This window comes from Trichosurus vulpecula, chromosome 8, assembly GCF_011100635.1.
Source record: "Trichosurus vulpecula isolate mTriVul1 chromosome 8, mTriVul1.pri, whole genome shotgun sequence".
Lineage (NCBI taxonomy): Eukaryota > Metazoa > Chordata > Mammalia > Diprotodontia > Phalangeridae > Trichosurus > Trichosurus vulpecula.
In genome coordinates, this window is record NC_050580.1 from 42,129,959 (window position 1) to 42,155,778 (window position 25,820).

The window sequence follows — 25,820 nt, forward strand, 5'->3', positions numbered from 1 at the left end:
GCATCAATTTTTCAGCAGAAACTTTTCAATTTTCTGTGATCAATTTATTTTAACTTTTGTAATTGCCTCTTGCCCTTGTTTGGTTAAGACTACTTCTCCTACCCATAGATGTAAAAAATATATGATTGTTTTCTCCTCTAATCTTTACGGTATTTTAATGATTGCTGCCAACTTGAGCAATCATACCCACCAGTTCCCTCCTTACCTTAGGATGGAATTAATGTGGTCTCCCTCTTAATTCTAGTGCCTTCTCTCTGCTGAATAATTCCTATTTATCCTGTAGATAACATATTTGTACATATTTGTTTGCATGTTGTCTCCTTTGTTATATTGTGAACTCCTGGAGAGCAGAGTCTGCCTTTTGCCTTTCTTTGTATCCCCAGTACTGAGCATAGTACCTGAAATGTAATACATGTTTAATAAATGATTATTGACTGGAAAAAAGAAAAGTGAACTGAACTCATCAAGGGTAGCTAGGTGCTCTCTGTTCTCCTATTTATAAATAAAAGGTATGTTATTTAAAGAAAATACAAGAGGCACGACTTCAGCCGGGCCATGAAGAATGAGCAAAGTAGACAAAAAGGAATGAGGAAGATTTCCAGCAAAGGGAGATACTGAAGGTATATGTGCGTGGGAGAGAGACAGAGAGAGGGGGAAAGGGAGATTGGGTGGGAAGGGGAGGGGAGAGGGAGGGAGAGACATGTGGCATAGAAACCATAAAGAATGGGAGAACTGCCAGAAGGATAGGAATAAGCAAACAACTGTTCCAATTTTCAAAAAAAGAAAAGGAATGTTTGGGAATCTGTCAACAAATTAGTTTTGAGAACACTTAGAAAAGAAAATGGGAATCACCAGGCACTAGCATGGGTTCACTAAGAATAGTCTCATTTCCTTTTTTTATTAAAATTAACAGACTACTAGTTTTGCCTTCTGGGGACAAATAAAGTAAGTCTACACCTTTTTTCACATCACGGCCTTTTAAATACTTAAAGACAATTCTCATGCCCTCACCATCCTCTGTTGTAAGTCATGAGGAAGCTTCTTCTAATGTTGAATGTATCATGCATTGTGATTTTAGAATCTTTTTGTGCTGAATTGAACTAAATGATAGTAATATTAGGTGCAGAGGCAGTATGCACTGCATACCTGAAATGCATTTCCTCCTCAAAGAATCCCTCCCTTCTTTCAAGATGCAGCTTAAATATACCCTTTTACAACAAGCCCTCCCCTTCTTGATCTTACCTCCCCACCCCCACTCCTATGCTTGTGCTCTCCCTTCCAAACTATCTCGAATTTCTTCTCTGCATATACTTATATATGTACTCATTTTCTCACGTTAGAAAGCTCCTTAAGAGGGGAACTTGTTTCATTCTTGTATTTGCATCCCCACAGCCTGGCACTGAGTAGATGCTTAATGTTGATTGATTGACAGATAGATAAAAATTGATTTCTCATCTCCATTATGTCTTGCACAAAAAGATGAAGTTCAAAAAACTCTCAAATATGAGACATAGAGACCTGCCTACTTGAGTTCATGTGACAAAGGGCTAGGAGTTTTAATTGTCTATAAGCTCAATATCAGTTGATAATGATGCATTTGCCCAAACAGCTAATACAGTCCTAGGCTGCAGTAATAGTTGATGAGTCTTGTGGTATTCTGTGTTAGTCTAACTACATCTGGAGTATTGTATTTAGATCTGGGCACTACATTTTAATGATATTGACAACTGGAGCACATAGTGAAATGATAAAAATCATGCCACATCTCTGAATATTCAGAGTTTGCCTGTCCTTCAAGGTCCAATTCATGTTTTGACTCTGGGGTCCTTTTTCTGGATCCATATTTACTCCTCACCCATGAAAATACAAACTAGGATGTATCTCTGGGCTTATTGATGAGGATGTTCCCTTTGATACAGACCACAGCCCATCTCTGTCTAGCCCTCCAGAACAATCTTTGTAGGCTATCCTGTGTCATGCATCAGCTCACCCCAGAGGGGGAGGGAGAGAATGTAACCCAGCATGCTGCTGGCAGCCCTCCTTTCTTTTTCTTGACATTGCAAGGAAACCAGTGGTACATGTGGGTTGACTAGTGGTTATCTCTACTGTGGAAGTCATACAATGGTTGAAGAACCCTGGGCCCATTTAGCCTAGAGAAGAGATGACGTGGGGTTCAGAGGAAACAAGAATGAGGATCAAGAGGAAAGGGTCGATTTATAGAGTAATTTAACTTTGCAAAGTGCCATACATAATCTCATTGACTACATAACAACACTGTTCAGATATGATCATCTCCATTTTATAGATGGGGCAGTGTAGCTTAGTGGAAAGAACGCTGCATTTGAAGCCAGAGGACTTCTGTTCCAATCTCACCTCTGGGATCATGGCAAGTTACGTGAACTGTGTGGGCCTCAATTTCCATCTCCGCAGAGACAGCGTTAGACCAGATGACCTGCAGGGTTTTTTCCAGCTATGATGATTCTATAGGGAAACTGAGGCTTAAAAAGATAAAGTGACTTTTCCTATGACAACACAAGTAGCACGAGCTAAAGACAAGATTCAAAGCAGGGTCTTCCTGAATGCAAGTCCAGAGCTCTACCCACTCTACTAGGCTATACTGTCTCTCTTCCTCAATAGCTTTAAGTATCTAAAGGGTTGTTAGCTGGAAAAGGACTAGGCTTTTTCCACCTTGGCCAGGTGGCCCACTGAATAGAGCACTGGACTCGGGAGTCAGAAGACCTTAGTTTGAATCTTATCCCACATAGTTGTTGGCCATGTGATTATGAATGAGTCACTAGCCCTTTCAGCATCAGTTTCCTTATCTGTAAAATGGGTATTATGATAGTACCTGTGCCAAGGGTTGTCGTGAGGATCAGACGAGAGAACACATGTAAAGGGCTTGGAAAACCCTGAAGAGCTATGTAAAGACTAGCCATGATTATCTTTCCAGGGGGCTCTTAGTTCTACTAGGACTAAATGGGTGGAAGTCACAGGGAGGCATTGTATGCTCCCTATAGAGAAAAGCATTCTAACACCTAGTCACACAAAAATGGAATAGAATTCTTTGTGACTTAGGGGATGATGGTAACCACTTTCAGGTATGTGAAGACCCGCATCTGGAAGAGAGATGCCATTTATTCCCCCTGCACTAGAAGATAAAATTAGGAGCAATGACTAGCAGTGGCAAGAGTGTGATTTAGACCTAGGGGAAAGAAAAAATTCCGAACAAAGATGTTTTCCTCACCTGTACAATGGACATAAAAATAGCACCTACTTCTCAGGGTTACCATTAAGATCAAGTGAGATATTTGTAAAGCATTTTTGTAAACTTTAAAGTGCGATATAAATGCTAACATCGGCATCATCATCATTACTATTATTGTTGTTAGGTTTTAGGTCTGAGACTGTTGAGCTTGAGGCACACGTGGGACATACAAGTGGAGATGTTTCAGCGGTTAAAGACGCGAGACAGGATGTCAGCGGAAATATTGATTCTATACATATATACTTGGGAGTCATCCATGACGATAATTATACCCGTAAAGTGCAATGAGGCAAAGAAAAAGACCACAGGTTCTCTCCCGTGGGACTAAAGATAGTCTTTCAGTTGAATTATTCAGAATTGGGCCTAAGAGCAGCATTTGATTAATAGGATCAGATTCCAAAAGATCATTGGGGGTTAAAATGATAGCCTGACTACACCTGAGATGATGAAACTAATAGGTATAAAGTTCTATACTTGGCTCAAAGAATCTTCTCAAGTATAGCTTAGGGCAAATGTGGCTGGGCAACAGGTATTTCAGTGGTCTGCAAGCATTATATGATTACCCCTGCCCCCAAGCCTTATCTTATGGTATAGACCCCCAGTGTAAACTCTTCTAAAATACTCTGCTGTCTCTACTAAGGCAGCTTATCTATGCAGCACCAAGCATGGTGCCTTACGTATCATTTCTTAATAAATGCTTGTGGATTGGACTGGATTTGTCCTAATGAATTTAAGGGAAGGGAAAGGAAAGGGAATAAACATTTATATAGCGCTTACTATGTGCCAACCACTATGCTAAGTGCTTTTGCTATTATCTCATTTGATCCTCACAACAAACCCTGCAGGTAAGGTGCTATTATTATCCTCATTTTTCAGTTTAGGAAATTACTTGCCCAGGGTCACACAGCTAGGAAGTTTCTGAGGTCAAATTTGAACTCAGGTCTTCCCAGTTCCCTGTCTACAAGGTGCTTACATTCTATCATAGCAAGACAATAAGGATGTATGGATGTACCAGAAGTATACAAAATACAAGCTCACGAAGTTGGGGAGGGGACAGCCATTAACAACTAAGGAGATCTAGCAAGACCTCATGGGGAAGATAATTCTTGAGCTGAGCTTTGAAAGAAACAAGGGATTCTCAAAGGCAGAGGTGAGAAGGGAGGGCATGCCAGGTATGAGACAACAGACTGTGCCAGGGAACAGAGATAGATGGTAGATAAAGGAACAGTAAGGTCAGTTTGATTGGACCACAGAGTACATGAAAGGGAGTAATCTATAATGCTGGAAAGGCAAGGCTGGGGGCTTTGTTGCTGTGAGGGGCTTTAAATGCCAAGCAGAAGAGTTTGTATTTGACCTGGAGGTCAGAGGGAGCTATGCTTAATGAGTTCACACCTGTGCTTTAGGATATAATTTTGGCAGCTTTAAGGAACACGAGTGGAGAAGGGAAGGTCTTAAAGCAGGAAGCACAATGCAGAGAATTTTTCAAAGCTTGAACTAGGGTGATGGCTGTGTGAGTGGAAAGATGAGGTTAGATGCTGGAAATGTTTCAGAAGTAACCTTCACTACTTGGGTTAGATCAAGTAGCAGATCACAACCTCCGACCTTTAAAAAAAACCTTCGTCATAACTTTCCACCATAAAACCATTCCCCCCTTTCTAAAAGTCCAATTGAGAATGATGTCTAGGTCGGTTTTATGTCTTCCAATGGAATTTCCTTAAGACTTTCTGCATCCCTTTTCACACATATTTGTTTCTGTACTATAATGTATTGCGTTATCAATCGTTCATATTCTATTAAATATCACAGTCATCAAAAATTTAATTTGATGTGAAATTATTTGCATTTTCAAGTCTAGGTTTCCAAAAAGTTTCCTTTCTTTTTTATTCTGATAGTCTCCTTCGATTCCTCTGTGACAGTCCTCCTCCAATCCCATGTGATGGCCCAACAATGACCTAGGTTCATGAAGAAAATCAGCAGAGTGTAAATTCGGATGGGTCCTAATGTGCTAGAAAGGCTCAGGTGATGGCACAGCGACAAATACTGTCTTCACAAGCTGCCAAGAAGCTCACAGACAGAAGGCTGGGCAGCAGGTAACTAAGATTTTTGGCCTCAGCAACTTCCAAAAGGTGGCAATTTGCATTGCTGGAGGGAGTACTGACAGTGATGAAATAATTACTGACTTTCTGAAATATGTAAATAATTCCCTGTTATAGTTTCACTCATCATCCTTTTTCCTTATTCCACTGTGCTTTGTGAATGAGAGAAGTTAAAAGGATACTGATTTTTTTCTTACATAGCATCATGATCTAGGTTTCTAAAGCTTATTTTTAAGCATAACTTCACAAGAATTTTTCTAAAATTGGTATCAAATAAGTGTTTTGTTCCCAAAGGGAAACTGAAGCACTAAACGCTGAGTAAGTTGGAGTAGAAGCAGATCCAGGCACTGTAATTTCCTAACTCCTGACATATCACAGAAAAGGAAGCACCCGCACCAGCTCAGGAAAATCAAACTAAAATCCCAGTTTTCTTTTGTCACCATTTTAGTCTTGTGATTAAAAAACAAAAACAAAAATCCTTAAAATTGCAAATAAACTATGAGCAAATGTTAAGAGAAAAGGGTGATATTTATAATTATCCGTTTTATTTTTATTCACTATAGCAACACTTTCAGGAAAGAGTCTTTACATAAGGGTTTTCTACTTTACAAGCAAATTGCAATATACAGTATATACTCTGGATGGATTTAAAAAAAAGACAAAGGGAAAAACGAACACTGAAAGTATTAATGGTTGTATTTTTGTCTTATAGCTAGCATCGAACATAAGACTTTAAATAATAGAATGTTATTGGATTTGGCATTTTTATTGTGATAATTTGACATCTAAGGAGGCAGTGAAGCAGCTTTATCACAGCAGTGATCAAAAGTATACTGCATGTTTAATGACAAAATTTAGATTATTTTTAAATTTAAACTTTCCATAATGTATCAAAACTCATGCTGCCACATTGAAATGAAAGAGACGATATGGAAGGTTCATTTGAAAATGCACTTTGAGCATAAGAATTAAAAAAAAAGAACGTGGTTTCCTCCAATCCCCCTTCATATTGATGTTAAGTCCATGAGGAATTTCAAAATGTGTTTATGGGACATACATGCATGTCACTGTATCCATCCCCAAAGAATCCAACCCCTTTAGCAGCATGAAAAATTGTGAATTTGTGCAGGCTTATTGATTCTCATTTCAATTGTGTTTAGGGATTCTAAAGTACATTCCCAGTGAATATGAAATCAAGGAAATGATGACTACTGTGCTCATAAATTGAGATTATACATCTAATCTGTAGCATACTAGACTATGGGAGTATGTGAAAGTGGAAGTTAGAGGAAAGAAAAAGATTCCATGGTATGTTATCAGGTCAAAAACATGGGAAAACAAAGGAACATACAAAGAAAACATAGTGAAAAAGTGACATGCAAGGTGGTATAATAGCTTTGTTCAGTGCTGTACAGATGCCTTCAAACAGCAACAATTACAGGGAGATTTATTTCAAACAAACAAAAATAGTCACATACAATAGGGGGCTTTTTGATTACTTTAGGCACAACTGTAAGCAATAAAGCTCATTTAAAGTGCAAATCGGATTTTTTTTTCCTTGTATTTTTTCACTTGTTAAAATAGTTAGTAAAGGCTCTCATCCCTATTCAAACACATTGAACAGCAGTCTCATTCTCCTGACAATATTGCACAAATGAAAATAACAAAAAGACAAATGCAAATGGGCTTCAGCAATGATTACCATTTGAAGCATTCTAAAAGATTTAACTACCTAATGCTCTAATCAATGCTTTTAAAGTCATCTGCACCTATACAAGTATTTTTAATTTTCATAAAGGAAAAGGACCAATCTTTTCCACACTTTAAGCCCCAAGAGCCTGTCTCCATTAATGAACATTAAGGTGCCTTGCTGATAGGTCTGATTACCTTAAAATGACCATAATGGATATATCAGGAACCTGCTGTAATACTGATGTTTCTCAGTTAGAAGTTATGGCAAAGGTAAACCATTTTTGAGGGGTTGTGTGTGTGTGTGTGTGTGTGTGTGTGTGTATTTGTTCTTATCAGGAAGGCCTAAACACATGTGGCTCATATACCTTCAAAAATGTGCATGTGAATGGTTTTCTGACAATTCAGAATGAAAGATGAGTTAGCAAACATGGGGACAAATTGCATTTTATAATTTCAAGCAAAAAAAGGACAAATATTTGCCTATTTTTTTCCCAAAGGGATAGTTACTTCTCACCAGTATATTATTATTAAAGGAATCACTGGGAATACATGTAACTGATTTCCTGGACATATTCCCTTTAATTAGTGGTCAGCAGGTACTAACAAACAAAAAAGCCTGACCCAATGTTTCTGACCATCCACAGCACTTTGTAATGGTTACCTCTCTTGGAAAATATTACTCCAGACTGATGCCATTAATGGAGAAATACAAGAGGAAATCTGTAGCCTCATGGCACGCAAACACCACTAGATCTGTGCATGCACTAACTTCTCGGTCCCACAGCTGCCTTGTAAAAGAAAAAAAAGTAACTGAGAGCATCTGTCAAACATTTTAGCAAAAGACTCTTCCCTCCCCAGCTCTAGTTCTTGCACAAGCCTCCTCAGTTTCTAACCGCCTCCCAAAAAATTTGTCGCTCATGCGCACACCCCCATATAAACAAGGAAGAAAGCTAAAAAGCATAGAAAAGCAAAATCAAAGCTCTTAAGAGTACCAGCTCTTCTCATGATATCATGGGCTTGCTTAAAGCAAATCTGTGATTTTTCTCAAAATATTACTTATCAAACACAATTTTTATTATGCAAAATAGTTTTAAATCCCTATACATACATCAAAGTTTTGTGCAAACATTTCAAGTCAGGTACTTCAGAGTCTTCTGATATTAGCAGAAAGTCAATAAATACAAATATTATAATAAAGTTAAAAGATCTAATTTAAAATATATTATGTAGAACCTTAAACACAGGTATCATGAATCCTTAACCTTTTAAGTTCAAGACTCAATCACCAGCAAAACTCTTAGCATCTTCAAGTTTTGCAAATAGATGCATCTTCAGCTCCATTTTCAAAATTTACCCAGTAACAACATCAGCTGAACGTAAAAATTATGCTGATGAGATGTTACAGCAATGCATAGATGTTTATACATAATATGATGCCCTCCATCCTGGGAGATTTGCCTGATACCCGGAGAAGGCCAGGGAAGATAAGCCAATTAAAAGATTTGTTGATTTTTGCAAGAGAAAAATATAACATACATTAGTAACCTGCCAAAAAGCTTGAGTTCTTTAGATGACCATGGAGATTTTACAGAGGCCTCTGAAATACAGTACGAGCCAATAACCTGCATAGAGATGGGCATTTCCACCAACATCTCTAGCCTTTTAAACAGGGGTTATATTCAAAGGTTGGGGTAAACAAAAAAGACTCACATTTTAAATAATCATGATTAATAAGAATTATTAAAAAAGGACTATGTCAGCAAACCATACACCTTGAATATTTAGTAGAATACAGTGGTAAAGCATAAATTTTTCTGTGGGAAGTAACAAACTGAAGTTTCTTCTGCAGGCCTTTGAGACGGAAAAGCAAACATCTGTGTTTACCTGAGACAATGAATGTTCAGATGGCGTAAGCTTCAACTAGGTTATGGAATTGAATAGCCAAACTAATCGAAGCTTCTAAATTTTAATATCAAGACTTGCAGGCTTTTTAATAGTGCCTTCACCATGGGAATCAGATGTATGGAAAACAATCATAGAATGAACAAATCTTTCCAAAGAACGGGCATGTGATGATTATGTCCTTAATGTATCTTTGGCTTAGGGAGACGAGAATACCGTTTAGAGGTCAAACAATCCCCAGAGTGGAAATTGGCAGTCTGATGTTGCATGATCTCTTTTCTTTGTGTCAGTGGCCTTGGGATGTTTGTCTTGCCTTGGAAGTTCTGAGGGTCTTGTTTGGGACTGCTTATTATTTGCTTCTGTTTAAGAGAGGAGACTGAAGGTGGGCGAAGTTTAGAAGTTTTCTGATTCAGCTTACTTATTAAGCTCATCTGACTCGTCGTTTGAAGTTTTGCTGGATTACATGTTGTTAACTCTGATGTCTTGCAAGCTGTTGGTCTAGCGTGAGATGATTCAGAAATGGTCCCTGGACAAGGTACCAAAGAATTCTCGACTGATGGCTTTTGAAGCTGCAAGGCCTTTGGATGGGTAGTACCAGCTGTGGGCAAAGGCTGATTTTTCACAGCTTTCTGAGCTTGGTCTTCTCCTGTACTCACTTGGAAAGAGGGTGCAGATTCCAGTTCACTCGTTTTATTACCAGTCAACTGATTAGGCTTTGAAACATTCCCTGTCATACTCGGGTGTTCTTCAGAAGGTTTATTCGTAGCAAATTCCTTCATAATTAATGGTGATTTTAATGACTGGGGCAGTTCTGTGAGGCCATAATCACTTTTTTGTTGAAAATCATCTGCAAAATTTTCATTTAGACGTTCAACATCCTGATGTAAGCCCACAATAGGACTTTCACTGTGGGCCTCGATGTGTTGTGGCTTTATTAGCTTTCCCTGGGCGTGGTCGGTGGGCCTGGGAAGGTTGCTGGAAGGCTGTAGTACTTGAGGCTGTCAAAATGAAAAACAATATTAACTACAGCAAACTTCAAAAGTAATACACTCAGTATTAAGTCCAGGCTGTGCTGATCTGGTATTTAATGTTGAAAGCTTGAATATGCTTTTTGTGCTTAAAAAAAAAAACTGGCAAAACCATAAGTGAATTCATGACATACAAGAAGAGTGATTATGCAAACAAAAAGTTATGCTGGCTGAAAACTTCAAAGAAATCCCCAAAATAATCAGGAAAATGGACAAGTTTAGTGACTGACACTATAGAAAAATTTTTGTTCCATAATTCTATTTTAATAGATCTAAGTGGAGGCAAGAGCTCTTAGTCAACTGATTTCTTTAGTATTATCACCCTATGCATTTGTGTTTAATCAATTCAAAGTAGTCAATTTACTTAGCACAATTATAAACATGACCACCTCCTCCCCCTTGGAAGGCATTTTATGTACACTAGTTGTATCTGAGTTTGGAATTGTGTTAATCAGCAAATAAACAAGGTTTGATGAAGATTACATGTCAGGTAAAAATTTATTTCGGTGTAACATAGGTGGATAAATCTACTCTACTTTTAATCTTCCTGATGAAAAGACTTGGAAAGAAACATTTCTAAAGTTGTTTTTGCCCTATCTGTGACTATGACAGCTTATGCATATCATGGAGTCATACATGTCCATGCTTAATCATAGACAAAGCTTCCTTCAGAAGGCCAGATATTCCCTATCCACGCAGAGAGAAACTTTTCATGATATCTAAACCAACAATGTCAATATGCTTTAACAGGTGGTTTGACGTGGGGCTCATGAACTTTTAAAAATATTTTGAAAACTGTATTTCAATATAATTGGTTTCCTTTGTAATCATAAGTACTTTATTTTATGCACCACTGCAATCTGCACCAGGGGAGAACATACCCACATTGATGAGATCATAGTTATTTAAGTGCATGACCAACGAGTAATCAACAATCATCATAGAGAACATAAACAATAATTGACATTTAGTCTTATAAAGGAGAGACAACAATAATTTGAAAGTAAAGGGATGCTGTCCCTTACTATTAGTACAGAATTTGACTTGGGGTACACTGGGCCATCCATAATCTTTCATCTAGAATTATTAACTGTAAAATAGTTACTTGTCTAGAGGTTAATGGTTAGTCTGTGGTCAGGGTAAAGGGCGACTCTTTCTTTAAGTATGAACGTTAACTTGGCTGACAGGCTATCAATGATCTTGGTCTAATAATTAGCACAGTACTAACCAGACACAAATAATTCAAGATAGTCATCCAAAATCAAATGGATTTATTTTTAATTAAACTCTTCACAATGTCTTTATAGTTTAAAATTCATGCCACTGTTGATTAAACCACTGGCTATTTCATTTTCTTATAGAGTATTATTTTATTATAGAGTACTAGCAGTGAAAGATTCAAGTTAAAAGTTCTCAGACTTTCTGTTAAGACGTCTTCGAGGTAAAGCTAAGCATGTCTACTATGAGCCAGTCATCACTAAAATAACCAATTAATAACTCAAGTGACTGAGTTCATTATGCAATTTACTCAACATATTCTTTCTTAGGGATCCCTGGAAACTAGCCCAACTGAAAGTGGTCATGGAGAGTGAAAAAGTAAATTGGTTATTAGTGGCAGAATAGAGGCACTGAACAAACTAAACACTTGAGGGAGAAAAAAAAAACAACTGTTAAATGATAAAACAAAGATAGCTTCAACATCATTCTTCCAAGAAAAGTTTTCCTTCCCTTTTTACTGTCTTTAACCTTCTAACATAGACATATGAACCATTCTCCATTTACTATTTTCTAAAGTAATGTAAAAACTCTAAAAAGAGTGGAACTTGTAACAAATTATTTCAAAGCTATCTTTCTATAACAGGTAAAGAAAAGACATGGTTACAAATATTTGTCAGCTCAATTATAAAAAGGCAAAGAGGTTTCTGATTATTAGGTACCATAAAAACAAAATTAAAATTATTTGATTATGCCTACCCTTCCAAAACAAGGACACTATAAATTACACCTATAGTAACCAAATTTTAAAAAGTCAAGTTAAATGTTTAAATAGTGGCATGAATGTTAAAATATAAATTTTATGTTAGTGAAGAGTTTAATTAAAAATGAATTCACTTAATTTTGAATTACTGACAGTTTAGTGTAAGCTACAAATGTTTATTATTTACCCATGTATAGCTCTTCAAATTCTTAAATACCCAAGTGACCAGAGTTTATCTTAGAAAGAATTCAAACCAAAGTATGAATCTGGTGAGTGAAGCTCAAAAAGCAGACTTGGAAGGAACCTCAAAGAGTATCTGGTCTAACCGTCTACCTGATGCATGATTTCTCTCTAAAACAATGCTCCTAACTCAATAAAGAGGTAGAAAAAAATGTTTTAGGCCAGGCCAGCACAACTTGTGGCCACAGGGCCACTTGCAGAATGCCAAAGGATTTCTGGTGGCCTGCAAAAAATGAAGGTGTTTGTGTTTTATATTAAAAATAAAACAAAAATTGAACAATTTATATATGATACGAAAGCCAGTGAGCTACAGTGGAAAGGGTTCTAGATTTAGAGTCAGAGAACATGGATCCTGACTTATGTCAATTGCTACCTGTGTCAGTTTACTATCCCTGTAGGCCTCAGTCTTCTCATCCATAAAATGAAGAAAGTTGGTCTCTACAGGCTCTTTTCAGCTTTGAATCTATGATCCTGTAATCCTATGAACTAATCAGCAATGTTCCTGACTCCTCAAAAGTAATCAGTGCTGTCAGTTTTCTAAAGAAATTCATTAATGGGATTTATAGATTATTTTAAATTTAGTAGTAGGACATGCTTTATCTATTCTAAAATAAATGTTTTACTTCTCACCAATGCCTCCGCATGGCACGGAGGTAACCCTGAGTTTATAAAAACCATGCAATTAAGAATGCAAGCTCTGGCAGGTCCTACACCAAGCTGGAAAGGCCTTAAGTTTGGTCCTAAGAACCAATTATGTGTTTTCCAAAGACCAGTCATAGTTAAGTATGGAGGATCATTACCAGTAGTAGGCTGGCCACTTGGCAATGAATTCTTTGGACACGATAACCAAATTCATGTGAAAAACACATGGAAATGTATAGCTTGAAATCAACTCTAGCTATATCTTAGCGTATTTTTGTTTTAGAGAATATTATAGAAGCATTACTAATACATGAGGGTCAATTTGCCTTTGATACTATAGATTATACAGAAAAAGCCAAAAACATTATCTTTTAAAGCTAATATTTACTAGACATTAGAACTGGCCACACTGGCTCCATATTGCTAAGGAAAGAATGGTACTTTTTGATAGCTTAATGAACCTTTAGAATCTCCCCAAATTCTAATAATGTCAATGGGAGATTAATGGAAAACTTAACACTGTAATTTAGAAGGTTTTGAATGTTGTTTTTCTTCCCTAATCAGTTTGTAGCTAACATTTTTGTTTCTTGTTACAAGGATAACTAAGATCAGGGTTAATTACAGACTATCTGAAACACAGCAACCATATACTGATCCAAAGCATGCAATGACGGTATGTTCTTCCCCACTAAAAATTCTACATGTTTCTAGTAGTAGGAAAAATGAAGCACAACAAAATAATCATTTTGTGCTATCTATCCAATTAGCCCTATGATTAGTGTGAAGTTTATCTGTGCTTAAAAACAGCAAAGGCTCATATCACTTTCTCAAGGTAGGGCATTAGGAAGTGACTTTGGGCATCAGGCTTCATAGAAGGGAAGAGCACAGGATTGGGAATGAGAAGGCATGGCTTCAAATTTCGCTTCTTGAATTACTACTTTGTAGCATAGGACAAATCATTAGTTTCCTTACCTCTAAAATGAATGTGTTGGACTCGACAGAAGTAACTTTCCTGTTCTAAATTTCTGCCCCTATAAGCCTAATCAATCCTCTTGACCTTTCTTTCCCTTCTTACTTGGTTTTCAACACTAGGCTTATCAGCCTATGATTTCCCGCAACATGTTGGTCATTAAATCCAAATATTTTAGAAAAGGCATAATGGGGAGAAATATTTCTGAGAAGACCTGAAGCTGGGGTGGCCACAGAGACAAAAGTAGTGAGGGATCCAAATATGGAGAATAGCATTCTTAGGTGGAAAGCATTCTCTACACTCAATGTTGAATGTCCCTGGAGGTAGCCTTGGTGGTGGGCAGATAAAAATATGCTTTTTTATTTCTCTAAGCACCTATAATTATACCACAGTTGCTATCAGTAAACTGCTGGAAATGTCAAGCTGAATAAAAACTTTAATCATGTGGCTTAATAATGGAAGAGGCATGACATTTTCATTAAAGGTAACCCAACTCTAAATTAAAGATCTTGGATCCACTTTAAAAGTTTTTCTTGTGTATGTAAAAGTTGGTTTTCAAGCATTTTGAGGGATTGGGAGGAGGGAAGAAAATGGAGCAATATAGAGCATGACTAATTCATGCAGGACTTTGAAATGCATGCACCATGCAAAGTGGGAAAAACAACAATGGTTATGGAAAAAGGTGGTGGGAAGAAATCTGAAATTGTACTGTACCACGCTTTATCATAGAAGTAATGGACTAACTTCTCAACTCCTTGCCAATGGCATAATGGGAAAGCAGAGACAAGAAAAAGACAAGGACAATGATGTCAGAGGACCAACACACAACAATGAGTAATTGCCATGACAGAATAGCAACTTAGAGGTCTTAACTTCTCCCTTAGGCATCACTACTTATTGAATTTAATAAGATTTATTCAAAATGAATTTTTAATTCTTACTAACATCTAAAGTGGCATAAGAGTTCAAGTAATTATCACCTCAAAAAAATAACTCTTCAACCTAAAGGATTCACATATAGGACTTTGTATCAATGAAAGATAAAATATTTTTGTCATAATGTAATGTGTTCACACCTAAGAGCTGAGTGAAATATATTTTTGCATCATTTTAAAAAGAAATGAAAATTAGTGTTAATCCTTTCAGATCTCCATCCATCTTGCATATTAGAACATACACACACACACACACACACACACACAGAGCTTTCTAGATTTCTCCACCATGTTCAAACCATCTTATTCATTTCCCTTGCCATTAATTGCTCAGGTAACAAAGTCTACTGCAGGTGTAATTTGGTTCTTAAGTTTTATTACAACAAAAGTATGATGCTGTTTCTCTGGGGCCATCAAGAAGCACCCATTCTGTTATCAGCAGACATTCAATATATATCACCATGCATTACAGATAAGATTTGACCCACAAAAGAATGTCTGTGCACAGTGTGTGGCTTCATAATGAATTTTCTATAGTCATCATCCATCTAATCAGCTTTCAGGATTTTTGAGCAATCAGTACACCCTTTTTCTCCTAAGAATGTTGCTTTAGGCAGACCTTAGAAAAACTGCAGGTAGCATCTGATAGCTAAACAAATAAATTACTCTTTGAATAAAATGCAATAAAGGAGAATAATATAGAAACAACTTTTAAAACTATGACACTAATTAACAATTTAAGAACAAATAATGGTCTAAGACAGTTCATCCTTTTCCAGCACACGGCCACTGAATGCTATAGTGCGACTTAATTTCCCTAGTCTCTAACCTTTCAGAACATACATCAGAACAGTCTAGAGCTGGGCACAATCACTCAATTAAAACTTGAAGGTTCTCTTTCCACATGTGGATGATCAAAATGGACAGAATCAACTTCTTTAAAGTGGATGTGTTTGAACACCAAGATGCTACAGTTACAATGAGAAATCAAAGAAAGGTGGCTTCAAAATTATCCCATCATATTTACAACTATTTACCCAGCAGATTCCTGATGAAGAAACTTTATATGGAAGAAATGAAGTACTACAGTTTCTACTATTTGCAACAAAATGTCATAAGAAGCATATCCTAAACAGCAACTGACAGAATATGCAGATACTACTGTGCAGTTAATTAACAAATGACTGCATCACACAGCACATAAAGGAACCTAAATACCTGAAAATATTCTGAATTTTCAATTCTTGCCAAATTTAGCTGACAAATTACTGATTTTAAAATGCAATTCATTCATTTTTTAACTGCTTTAAACTAAAATTCAGTTCACACTCTCAATAATTTGTAGTGTGTTAAGGGAAATACAATCTCACTTCCTCCTCTCTCCCCACTCAGGCCCTCATTCTTTGTCATTACCTAGATAGGCACTGAGTATCCAAAATCAAATCACCTTGATCTGAACAAACTTAGATACTTCAGGACATTGTAAATTATGTACAAAAGGGTGGGAAAGGGAGCTGAGAAGGAAGAAGAAAGACAGCTCAGAAAAATTCTGAAAATAAAAGTGAAATTCACATAATGAAGGGTTTCAATTTCTGATTATCCCAAAGTACATGGTCTCTGTGAGTATAGACCACAGAGAATGGGCTCCATAAAATGCTCTTCCATGAATCTCAGGACTCCATACATCAGTGTGGTATAATGGAGAAGATGCTAGACTTGGAGCCAGAAAGTGCTGGGTTCAAATTCCCTACTAGTCATGTGAGCCTGGGCAAGTCACTTAACTCATTTGGGCCTCAGTTTCCTGATCTATAACATGATATGGGTTGTACCTGGCCTCCAAAATCCCTTCCAACTCTAATTCTATGAAACTGTAAGCCTGTAATCGATCAATATCAATCTAAGAGGGCCACTGTCACCCCTACTGTTCTCCCCAAAAACTTCCCTATTGACTTGTGAAAAGTCATCCTTATGGCTGACACGGCACCTCAATGTTCCAACTTTAAAGTCACTCCTATCAATAAAATTAGGTGAAACTATGACCAACTCCAATGAGTACATGCTTAGTGAATACAAAAGAGTTAGAAAGTAAAAATTCCTAGGTGAACATAGCCATGAAAAAAAAAATCGCTTTAGAAGTTTAAAAGCTTGCTCAGAATAGCGAAGAGAGTGTATTCTATTTCCAGCAATGGGGCAATGAAGCATGTCTATCAACAGGGCACAATAAATAACAGCATGAAGCAAGAACAGAGTAATATTTTTAAAAAACGTAAGCTTGGGCATAAAGGAGCTGCAGGGTTTCACCAGCCATCAGTGAAAGAAAAATCCTGACAATATTTACATTTCTTTTGTGAAGTAACTTCTTTCTTGTTGAAAGGTCAATGAGCAGTTAGGTATGATAATATTAGTAGCAAAAACATGACACACCGGTAGGTACTTAGGATAACCATTTGAACTTACTGGGATTTTTTAAAAGCAGTCTATTGCTTTTCATTGGATGCAAAATTATTCTGAGGCATGATATATTTAGTTTAATTCTTTTTTAAATAATTCAGTCTGAAAAATTCATCGTTTATACAAAAATCTTAAGAAAAACATTTTGTGAGACTGTATTATTACTATTTTAAAAATCTTTATGGATACATGTGAGAGCTTTGCTAGGCTGAGGGCATTTTTCTTGGTGAAGAATACACGTACTCAGTGGTGTAAGACAAAAATAGAAATCATTTGAGAATATATGTATGTAAAATGCTACTTTTCAGATTTCAAACCATTAAAATTTTTTTTTCTTATCCTTCAATCTGGTTTTTATTTTTGGAATATAAGTCTCACATAAACTGTGAAATTTAAAAACAATTCAGAAAAAGAACACAAGTTTGTTTTTTTTTTAAACATCTCTTCAATTTAGTCTATAACACTGTTTAAATTTTTTTGTATTTTTTAGATAAGGGCACCCAAACTTCAAATAGGTAAACTGCCTTCTACCTGAGAGTTGCTGTTTTTATTGACCTTGGAAACTGTATTTTAATTTTAGCTACAGCAATTCCTATATCTAACGGTCTGTAGCAATGCTTACAAATAACTATGATAAAAACTCATCATTACTAATACATCTTTTGGACATGGATCTGTTCGCATGAATTTAATGAGAAATGACTTACAGAAGAGAGGAACAAATTATAGTAAGTGCTCAAAGAGTTCATTTAGCTAAAAAGGAAATCTCCTGGTACATTGGGATTGCTAAAGAAAGTAAAGTTTATCTTCTGACTCTTCCTAGATTTATAAAGTGATGACAACATTTGAAGAGGGATTAGTTTCCTTGGCAATGTCATTTAACCTTGATTAAGATAAAGGCTGAAAAGGCAAGTACTCTACAATAATGAAAACAGGTACCCCAAAATGAAGTGAAAAAGTCTATTTGTAAATACATGGTAAATGGTTAAGATTATTCTACTAATCCTTTATCTCCAATCCATTTTACAACTAAATTCCCAGAAAAGGCTGTATGCTTTTGTTACTTTAGCTTCCTTTTTCTCTCACTTGCTTCTCCATCTTTTGCTATTCAGCTTCTGTTGTAATCACTCAACTGATGCTGCTCTCTCTCCAAAGTTATCTATGATCTTTTAACTGCTAAACTAGATGATCTTTTCTTAATCCTCTATCTTCTAGACCACTCCAGCATTTGCCATTGCTGGCCACCCTCTTCTCCTGGATATTCTCTCTGTGTCTTTAGAACATAGATGTCTTATGGGCTCTCTTCGGGCTGACCACCCCTTCTCAATCTCCTTTATTGAGTTACCAAAGATACCCAACTTCCTAACTATGGGTGTACCCTCTGTCCTAGGATAATTTTTCTTCTTTCTCTGCTTTCTTTTTCCAGCAACTTCATTAGCTTCCTTATAGGTTTAATTATCATTTGTATGCAGATGACTTCCAGATCTCTATATACAGCCCTAGTCTCTCTCCTTAACTCCAGTCACATATAACCATAGTCTATCAGACATCCTGAACTGGATGTTTCATAGGCATATCGAACTCAACACATATCAAAATAGCTCTCATTAACTCAACATGTATCAAAATAGCTCCCATTATCTCTCTCCCAAATCCACACCTCTTCTAAATTTGCCTCTTATTGTTAAATGCATAGCCATCCTTCCAGTCACCCAGGATCACAATGTCAGTATCATCCTGGACTCCTACCTTTCCTTCACTGCATCTGTTTGATTCTACCCCTACAACATATCTCACATCCACCCCTTTTTCTCTTCAGTCATATGTCTACCACCCAAGTTCAGGTCCTCACCTCTCACCTTAATTAGTGTAGTAGCCTCCTCACCGATATGCCCTTCTCAAGTCTCTTCCCACTCCAACCCATCTGCCACAAGGTGCCAAAACAATATTCCCTAAAGCACTGGTCTGACCATGTCACTCCCCTTCTCAATAATCTCCAGTGGCTCCCTATTACTTTTAGACCAAAATACAAATTATTCCATTTGGCACTTAATGTCCTTTACAATTCATTACTACTCTTCTTACGCTCTACAACTTGACCTGTCTCCATATACTCCTTTCTCATCTCTGCCTCTCAGAATCTCTAGTTTCCTTCAAAGCTTAGATAAAGCAGTACCTTCTAAATGGTGCCTCTTCTGATCCCCCTAGTTGATAGTTCTCTTCCCAATAACTGGCATATATTTTGGGTTTACTGGCACATGTTTGTCTTGCCTAATAGAATATAACCTCCTCAAGGGAAGCTGCTTCACTATTGTCTTTTTAATTATCAGTGCCTGACACAGGATCTGCCACACAGTAGCTGCTTAATAAATGCTCATCAATTGCTTGATTTTTATTCTGAAATTTTTTTAACTAGTCAAAACATCTCATAGGCAACTGATCTTCGGTCATTCTGGTGAATAATTTTTCAGGTTAGCATTGCCATTTCATAGAAGGAGCTTCTAAAGGAGAGTACAATGACTTGTTAAATATCACATAAGTCAAATTGAACTGAACTGAGAACTCCTAATGGACAAAAGGAAGGTCGTGGTTGCCTGGACGTGGGTTCCACTGCAGATGAATTTAGTTGCTATCCCTAGAAATCACTAGAATTAGGTTTCCAGTGAGGTTTTTAAGGGAAAAAAGCATTATGAAAAATTACTGATAGGCTTCATAGAACCATAACACAACATATTATGGTTGTTCAAAAGAACAAAACTGGCATTTGTTTAAAGCAATAGGGTTTGTTTTTGTCTCTCTTTTTAAAATATTATTGATTTTTCCCACTCATTAAAAATATTCCCCCTTTAGTAAAGCCTTCTCCCGCAGAAGTCAGTGAGTCAACAAACATCTCAGGCTAATTTACTATGTGTCAAGCCCGTGCTAAGCAGTGCCATATCCTTGTACAGAATGTCTCCGCTGCATGCCTATTCTCTTATTCCTTGGGAAGTTATGGATTATAGTAGAGAGAGCACTGAATTTCCATTCAAGATCTGTGTTCAAACCCAACTCTACCACCAACTAGCTAGAGAAATAAGTTACTTTAAGTCTTAATTTAAAAAAGAGAACTAATAATAGATAGGTTACGTATCAATCTGATAGAGACCCTGTGAGGAAAGAACTTTGTAAACTATAGAGTCTTTAAAATGAGGGCTAATCTTTCTGTTTATCTATAGCAGATTACATTTTTAGGAATAATTTTTGGATTAACAAAACCTGTGAAATAAAGAAATAGGAGGAAAAAAACCTTTTATTTTTCTAGTATTAATTTATCTCCTCTTGATTATCAAGGAAATAGAATTTTGGCACCAAAGGAACAGGCCATAACAAGTTTCCTTTGCAAAAGGAAGTAATCATACATTCTCATTACAACAATACTAAGCTCTAATTGATGTGTCATTTTACAGTTTACAATTACACTTTGATTTTCCTGCAACAACTGGATGAGGTAGGGAACTAATGCAAGTACTAAATCCCTATTTTATAGATGAGGAAATTGAGACTTAGAGGACTTAAATGACTATTCCCCAGTATTACAGCAACCAGGTGCAAAAGTAAGTACTTGAACCCAGGCTTCTGACTCCAAGGACAAGGCTCTGTTATATAACCCTATCTTTCAAGGATCAAAACAAGTATCATATATACATAAATGAATTTTTTATAACTGACATTATTGAAAATTGCTTTATTCCATTCCATGCTGAAATGTTATTAGGAATGATAAGAAGATTTTCTTCATCTCATAACCTGTAATAAATACTTGCAATATATTAAACAACCATAACTATTAGCAGCCTTTAACAAAAAAAAGCTGCAAAAAAAGAAGAGACGTGACATGTCTCTACGCAAAGCCACATATATATGGTAGCCAACAAAATTTATATGAACAAATAAAGGATTTTCACTCCCCCACTAACTTTTTATTAAGTACCTATGAGCAACACCCTGTGTTAGGCACCCAGAGAATATAAAATAACATGTTATCTCTCCCTGCACTCAACAGGTTCACTTAGCCTTACTTCTTTTCCTACAGGCAAAACTGATATAGAGTTCCTAAAGAATCCAACAGTGGTACTAAGTAAGAGCAGAGAAGACTAGAACAGGAAAGTAGGGATATGGAGATCAAAGAAGAAGAAAGAAGGGCAACTTGGAAAAAAGATAAAGCAGATAGTAAGTTGAAGGGAGAAAGAAAAAAATGAATGAAGAGGAAGGTTAGGTTTAGAAGCAGAGAGGAAAAGGCACCCAGTTGCCTCAGAGAAAGGGAAAGGAGAAAACAATGACCTGATGGCCATTAGCATCCTATATTCAGCGCCTATATCAATCATGCCAAAATACTGAAAGTAATACTGCACATGAAGCTCTTTCTTCAATAGAAATTCACTAATGGGAGAGTAGTTAGGAGGGATGGTCGAAGCAAAGAGGCATGGCCATCAAAGACAAATTCAATTTACTTGTCATTTTTCCTAAAGCCATTGCTATTTAAAATTCATTCTGGTATTTCATAGCTCTAAATTTAAACATGTCATTAGACATGATTTTTAATAAAAACAATTCACATTCCTACCTGTTTAAAATTTCCCCCATTTAGAATAGCTGGAGCTTTGCACAAAGGCCTAATAATGACAACTGATATAGTTCATAAGTTCAAGAAAATCCATGAAAAGGGCATTTCAATAAATATATAAAATAGTACCAACTTACCAGATGTGCACATAGTAAGCAAATTGTATAACACAATAAATCTAGTTTTAGAAAAGCAGATCAAAATTAACAAGTGAATTAGGGGTCAAACAACCAAGTTGTTAGCAGTATTAGTAAATCATGCGTATCTGAAAGCCAAGTACTTTCCTAACCTATAAATATTAAATGATCATAAATTTAAAAGAAATGCTAGTGACAACAAAGCTTTCTTATAGGGTGTCTTTTAATAAGACACCTCCTTATTGGACTGCATTCCAAAGACCTTAGGAAATACTCGAGCAAATCTGTATTTATAAATGAAGTCAACACTGTTCTGGATACGTTATGCCCATGTAGACATGTGTGAACATGTTTTAAACATACCTAGATAAAAAAAGTACTGCTTACTCATCTTGAGGTTATAAAAAAGGAAAATGCATTAAGCACAATAGATACATATGTATATATATGTTTACAGGGCTTATGCCATTCATAACACCTGAGGCTTGAGTTTTGTTAGAATAAAATTAAATTTTAATAATTTTTATGAAAGTCTAAGTTGTAGTCATTTACATGCAGTCAAAGATAGTGTTAAGAAATAGCAACATAGAAATCATATGCCAGCAGCTCTTTCAGGCTGGGAAAGAAGGGTGCTCTAGAATGAACATTTCGTGCAAAGGGGAAATGTCTACTGGAAGCCAAGGTGAGGTATGAGTGAGAGATCCAGACTCACTCTGTCTGCGGTGCGGTGGTACAGTCCGAGGGCTTCCTTGGAATGAGCCCTGCCAAGGAGAGAAGGAGGGAGCAGAATACCCACCCTGTGCAGAGAGAGAAAGAAGGGAGAAGGTATAATAAAAAAGGGAACAGAAAAAGAGAGAAACCAAAAGCCATACTGTTTCCTTTTGAAAGAAAAAATAAAGCCAGTGTTAAAAAAGTTTTAGGCTTGGTTTCAACCTTTATCCATACCACAAAGTGCTCTGAATACATCATCAGTAGTCAAGTTGTCAGTTTTCTTACATTGAGGCAAAGTTCTCGTCTTTCAACCTAAGAAAATCTGAAATTAATGATAAGAATGTGTCCTGCTAGGTATTTTCTTAGAAAGTAGTAAGTTATTTCTTTTTCTAGGACTAGGAAACATTAAAAATGGACAAAGTGACTTGAAATATTAAATATGTTACTATAAAAATAGCACCAAATTTGAACTAGGCAAAGAATCAGTGATATGAAAGGGTATTTAAAAAAGGTTTGAAATTGGAAAGAATCAGAGCATTAACAGGTAAGATAAAGAACATTGACTTAAAATGACAAAACTATCAGCATTAGGAGAGACCTCCAACTTTGGTAGCTGGGTTTGTAACTTGCAACAAATTATTGTATGCATGTTACAGTATGCAAATGTATGCCTCTAGATCTAAATAATCTGAATCATCAGCCTCATTTATTAAAACATTATCCAAAAGAGAAAACTTTTAACACAATAAAGGAAGTTTTGTTATTATAACTAATGTTCAAATGAAACAAATGAATATGCATTTTCTTCAAGCTTTAAAAATGTTTTTCTAAGATTATTAATAAATTTTCATATCAGGAATGTTCTGTCCCAGTAGTGAAAATAGATCCATTCAGTCCACCGTAGATGTCTCTATTGGAATATCAGAGTAAATCTTATTTCTTAGAAATTCAGAGAAAAATATTTAGGAGTAAGAATCACTTTGTTTTACTGGTAGACACCTACTGCAGGATCAGGTAACATAGCAAAATTGCTAGAGAACCTCACCAAGAACTTGATGAGGAGTGGGAGGGGAGGAAGAAAATCTGTAGCAGTTGTCAGAGGTAACATCTTTAGAGAACCAGGCTTACTGTGAGGTGCTTTTAAAGGAAAGAGCACAGAGGGTCTAGTCTTAAATCTGTTACTAGCTGTGTATGTGACCTCAAGCAATCTCTCTGGATTTGTTTCTTGTCCATAAAACTAAAGTGGTGGCCCCCAGATGCCATGGAAAGAGATAACCAATGATTCATTTAACCAACCATTTACTAATTACCTACCACATGTAGAGCACCTAGGTAGGTGCTAGGGGAGATATAAAGATAATTAGACATGATGCATTCCATCATGGGTTTTGCAATCTAGTCTACATGGAGGACAACCTGATGTATGGGGGCAAGAACAATGTATTATTACGTAAAATATTTCTGGAGTGTCTAGAATTAGTATTTTTTTAAGTTTAAAGAGGAATGGGAATAATAGTATTCATAGAGGAGTGTTAAATGAAGATGATTCATGGGTAACATGGCTATAGAAATAGCATGTTTTGAAGGGGCACAGGTAGATCCGTGCTCAAATATGAACAGTTAATCCTCTTGGCTGGCTAGCTGGGTCTGCCACGTAAGGGTTTAAGAAAAAGGCATTCGTTTGTCTCATGGTGAACAGTATTCTGAACTTGGAGTCAAGGAGACCTGAGTTCAGATCCCACCTCTGACACCTGCTGGTAGTGAGACATCTGGCAAATAACAACCACTCCGAGCCTGTTTCCTCATCTGAAAAATCAAAGAGTTGGACTAGGTGGCCTCTAATATCCTTTTCAGTCTTAAGTCTTTGATCCCAGAAGAATGCCAAAACAGAGCTTTAAAAAGAAAAAAAAAAACACCTATTCATTCTGTGTCCAAGACCTAACTCTACTTAAACAATCTCTCCAGAGAGATGTCTTCCAGTGAGAGAGAGAACAACCTCATCAAAGCTCTGAAGATGGAGAATTCCTACTTTGGCCCCAAGGAGATAAATATTTTCCTATAATGTGTGAAAATGAGTTCCTAAATACCCAAACCTCCAGAAGGAACTCAAAGGTCAACTGTAGAGTAATTCTGGGAGCTATACACCGGAACACTAGGGTTCAAGCAGTGAATACCCACTGTACACAGGCTTCTTTCTCCCTATACTTGGAGATAGGACTTAGATTTAATCTTTGGTGCGTCTGGCTGTTTGTACTCTTCTTGTAGCCAGGGTGGTTGAGTAGTGTGATTAAGAAAAACACATGGACCAGTCCTCTGGGCCCTTTTCTCCATAGGCTCAGTCTAGGTTCCAGAATAGAACAGAGGCAACCCAGGTCCAAAGATGCTCCTTTTTCAGGGATAAGGCTTCACTGATTACCCTCTTCATCACTTACTCAGCTCAGGACCAGAACCTCCTTATTGTACCTCTTTTCTTTTCACGTATGGAGTATGGTGATTTTGGTGATGGATGAGGCAAAAGTTTCCAACTCTACCAGCCTCATCTGGATCTTAATGATGTGATTCTCAACATATTAGTTTGGAGAATGGGCTGTTATTGATTTGTTTTGGGGGGGGGAGGGAATGAGTTCTTTAATAATTTGAGAGAATATTTACAAATAGCAATTGTTTGTTTTGTCCAGAAATCCTGAGGGTCTTCCCCTCCCAGATTGATGTTTTGTTTTGTTTTGTTTTTTGACTAGGTAAAAGAGGCCATTCTTGGCTCAGATTATTCAATCTAGCTCAGTAGATTGAATCTGGCCCACCTGTGAAAACAGGCGTCACAAAGGGTGGGATTTCTTAAGACAACCCATTATGGTGAATCCCCAATAAACTTTGTCTTTTCCCTTGGCTGAGAAGGCTTGAGTAGAATTCTTTTGGCAGGACCTGGCGTGTAAGTATTGTGGGGTCTTGAGCACCCCTAAAAACCTGTGGTTCCCTACCATCAACATTTTTCTTTTAACCTCTTCATTTTTTGGTTCCCTGAGACCAGGAATACTGCTCATCTCAAGTTCTTCTCCAGCCAAGACTGGAAGCTAGAGCTATACTGCTGGCAAGAAGGAAAATGGAGAGAAATTTCCTACATAATGACCTTCGTTGAGCTCTCTCAGAACCCCGTTCTCAGAAAAGATTGT

The 25,820-nt window shown here is 36.8% G+C and overlaps 1 protein-coding gene across 6 annotated transcripts in view; it reads right to left on the reverse strand.

Moving 5' to 3' along the window:
- Positions 1-5,884: 5,884 nt before the first annotated feature.
- CCSER2 (coiled-coil serine rich protein 2) overlaps positions 5,885-25,820 on the reverse strand; it is a 150,986-nt gene continuing 131,050 nt past the window's right edge. For 3 of the 6 annotated variants that reach the window (XM_036769604.1, XM_036769605.1, XM_036769608.1), the window contains one exon: positions 5,885-9,953. In XM_036769604.1, coding sequence (XP_036625499.1) covers positions 9,138-9,953 — 816 coding nt within the window. In that variant the 3' untranslated portion in view covers positions 5,885-9,137. Of the gene's footprint in view, positions 9,954-14,527; positions 14,568-22,651; positions 22,737-25,820 lie in introns of all 6 variants that reach the window. The other 3 variants (XM_036769607.1, XM_036769609.1, XM_036769606.1) reach the window with 2 other exon arrangements.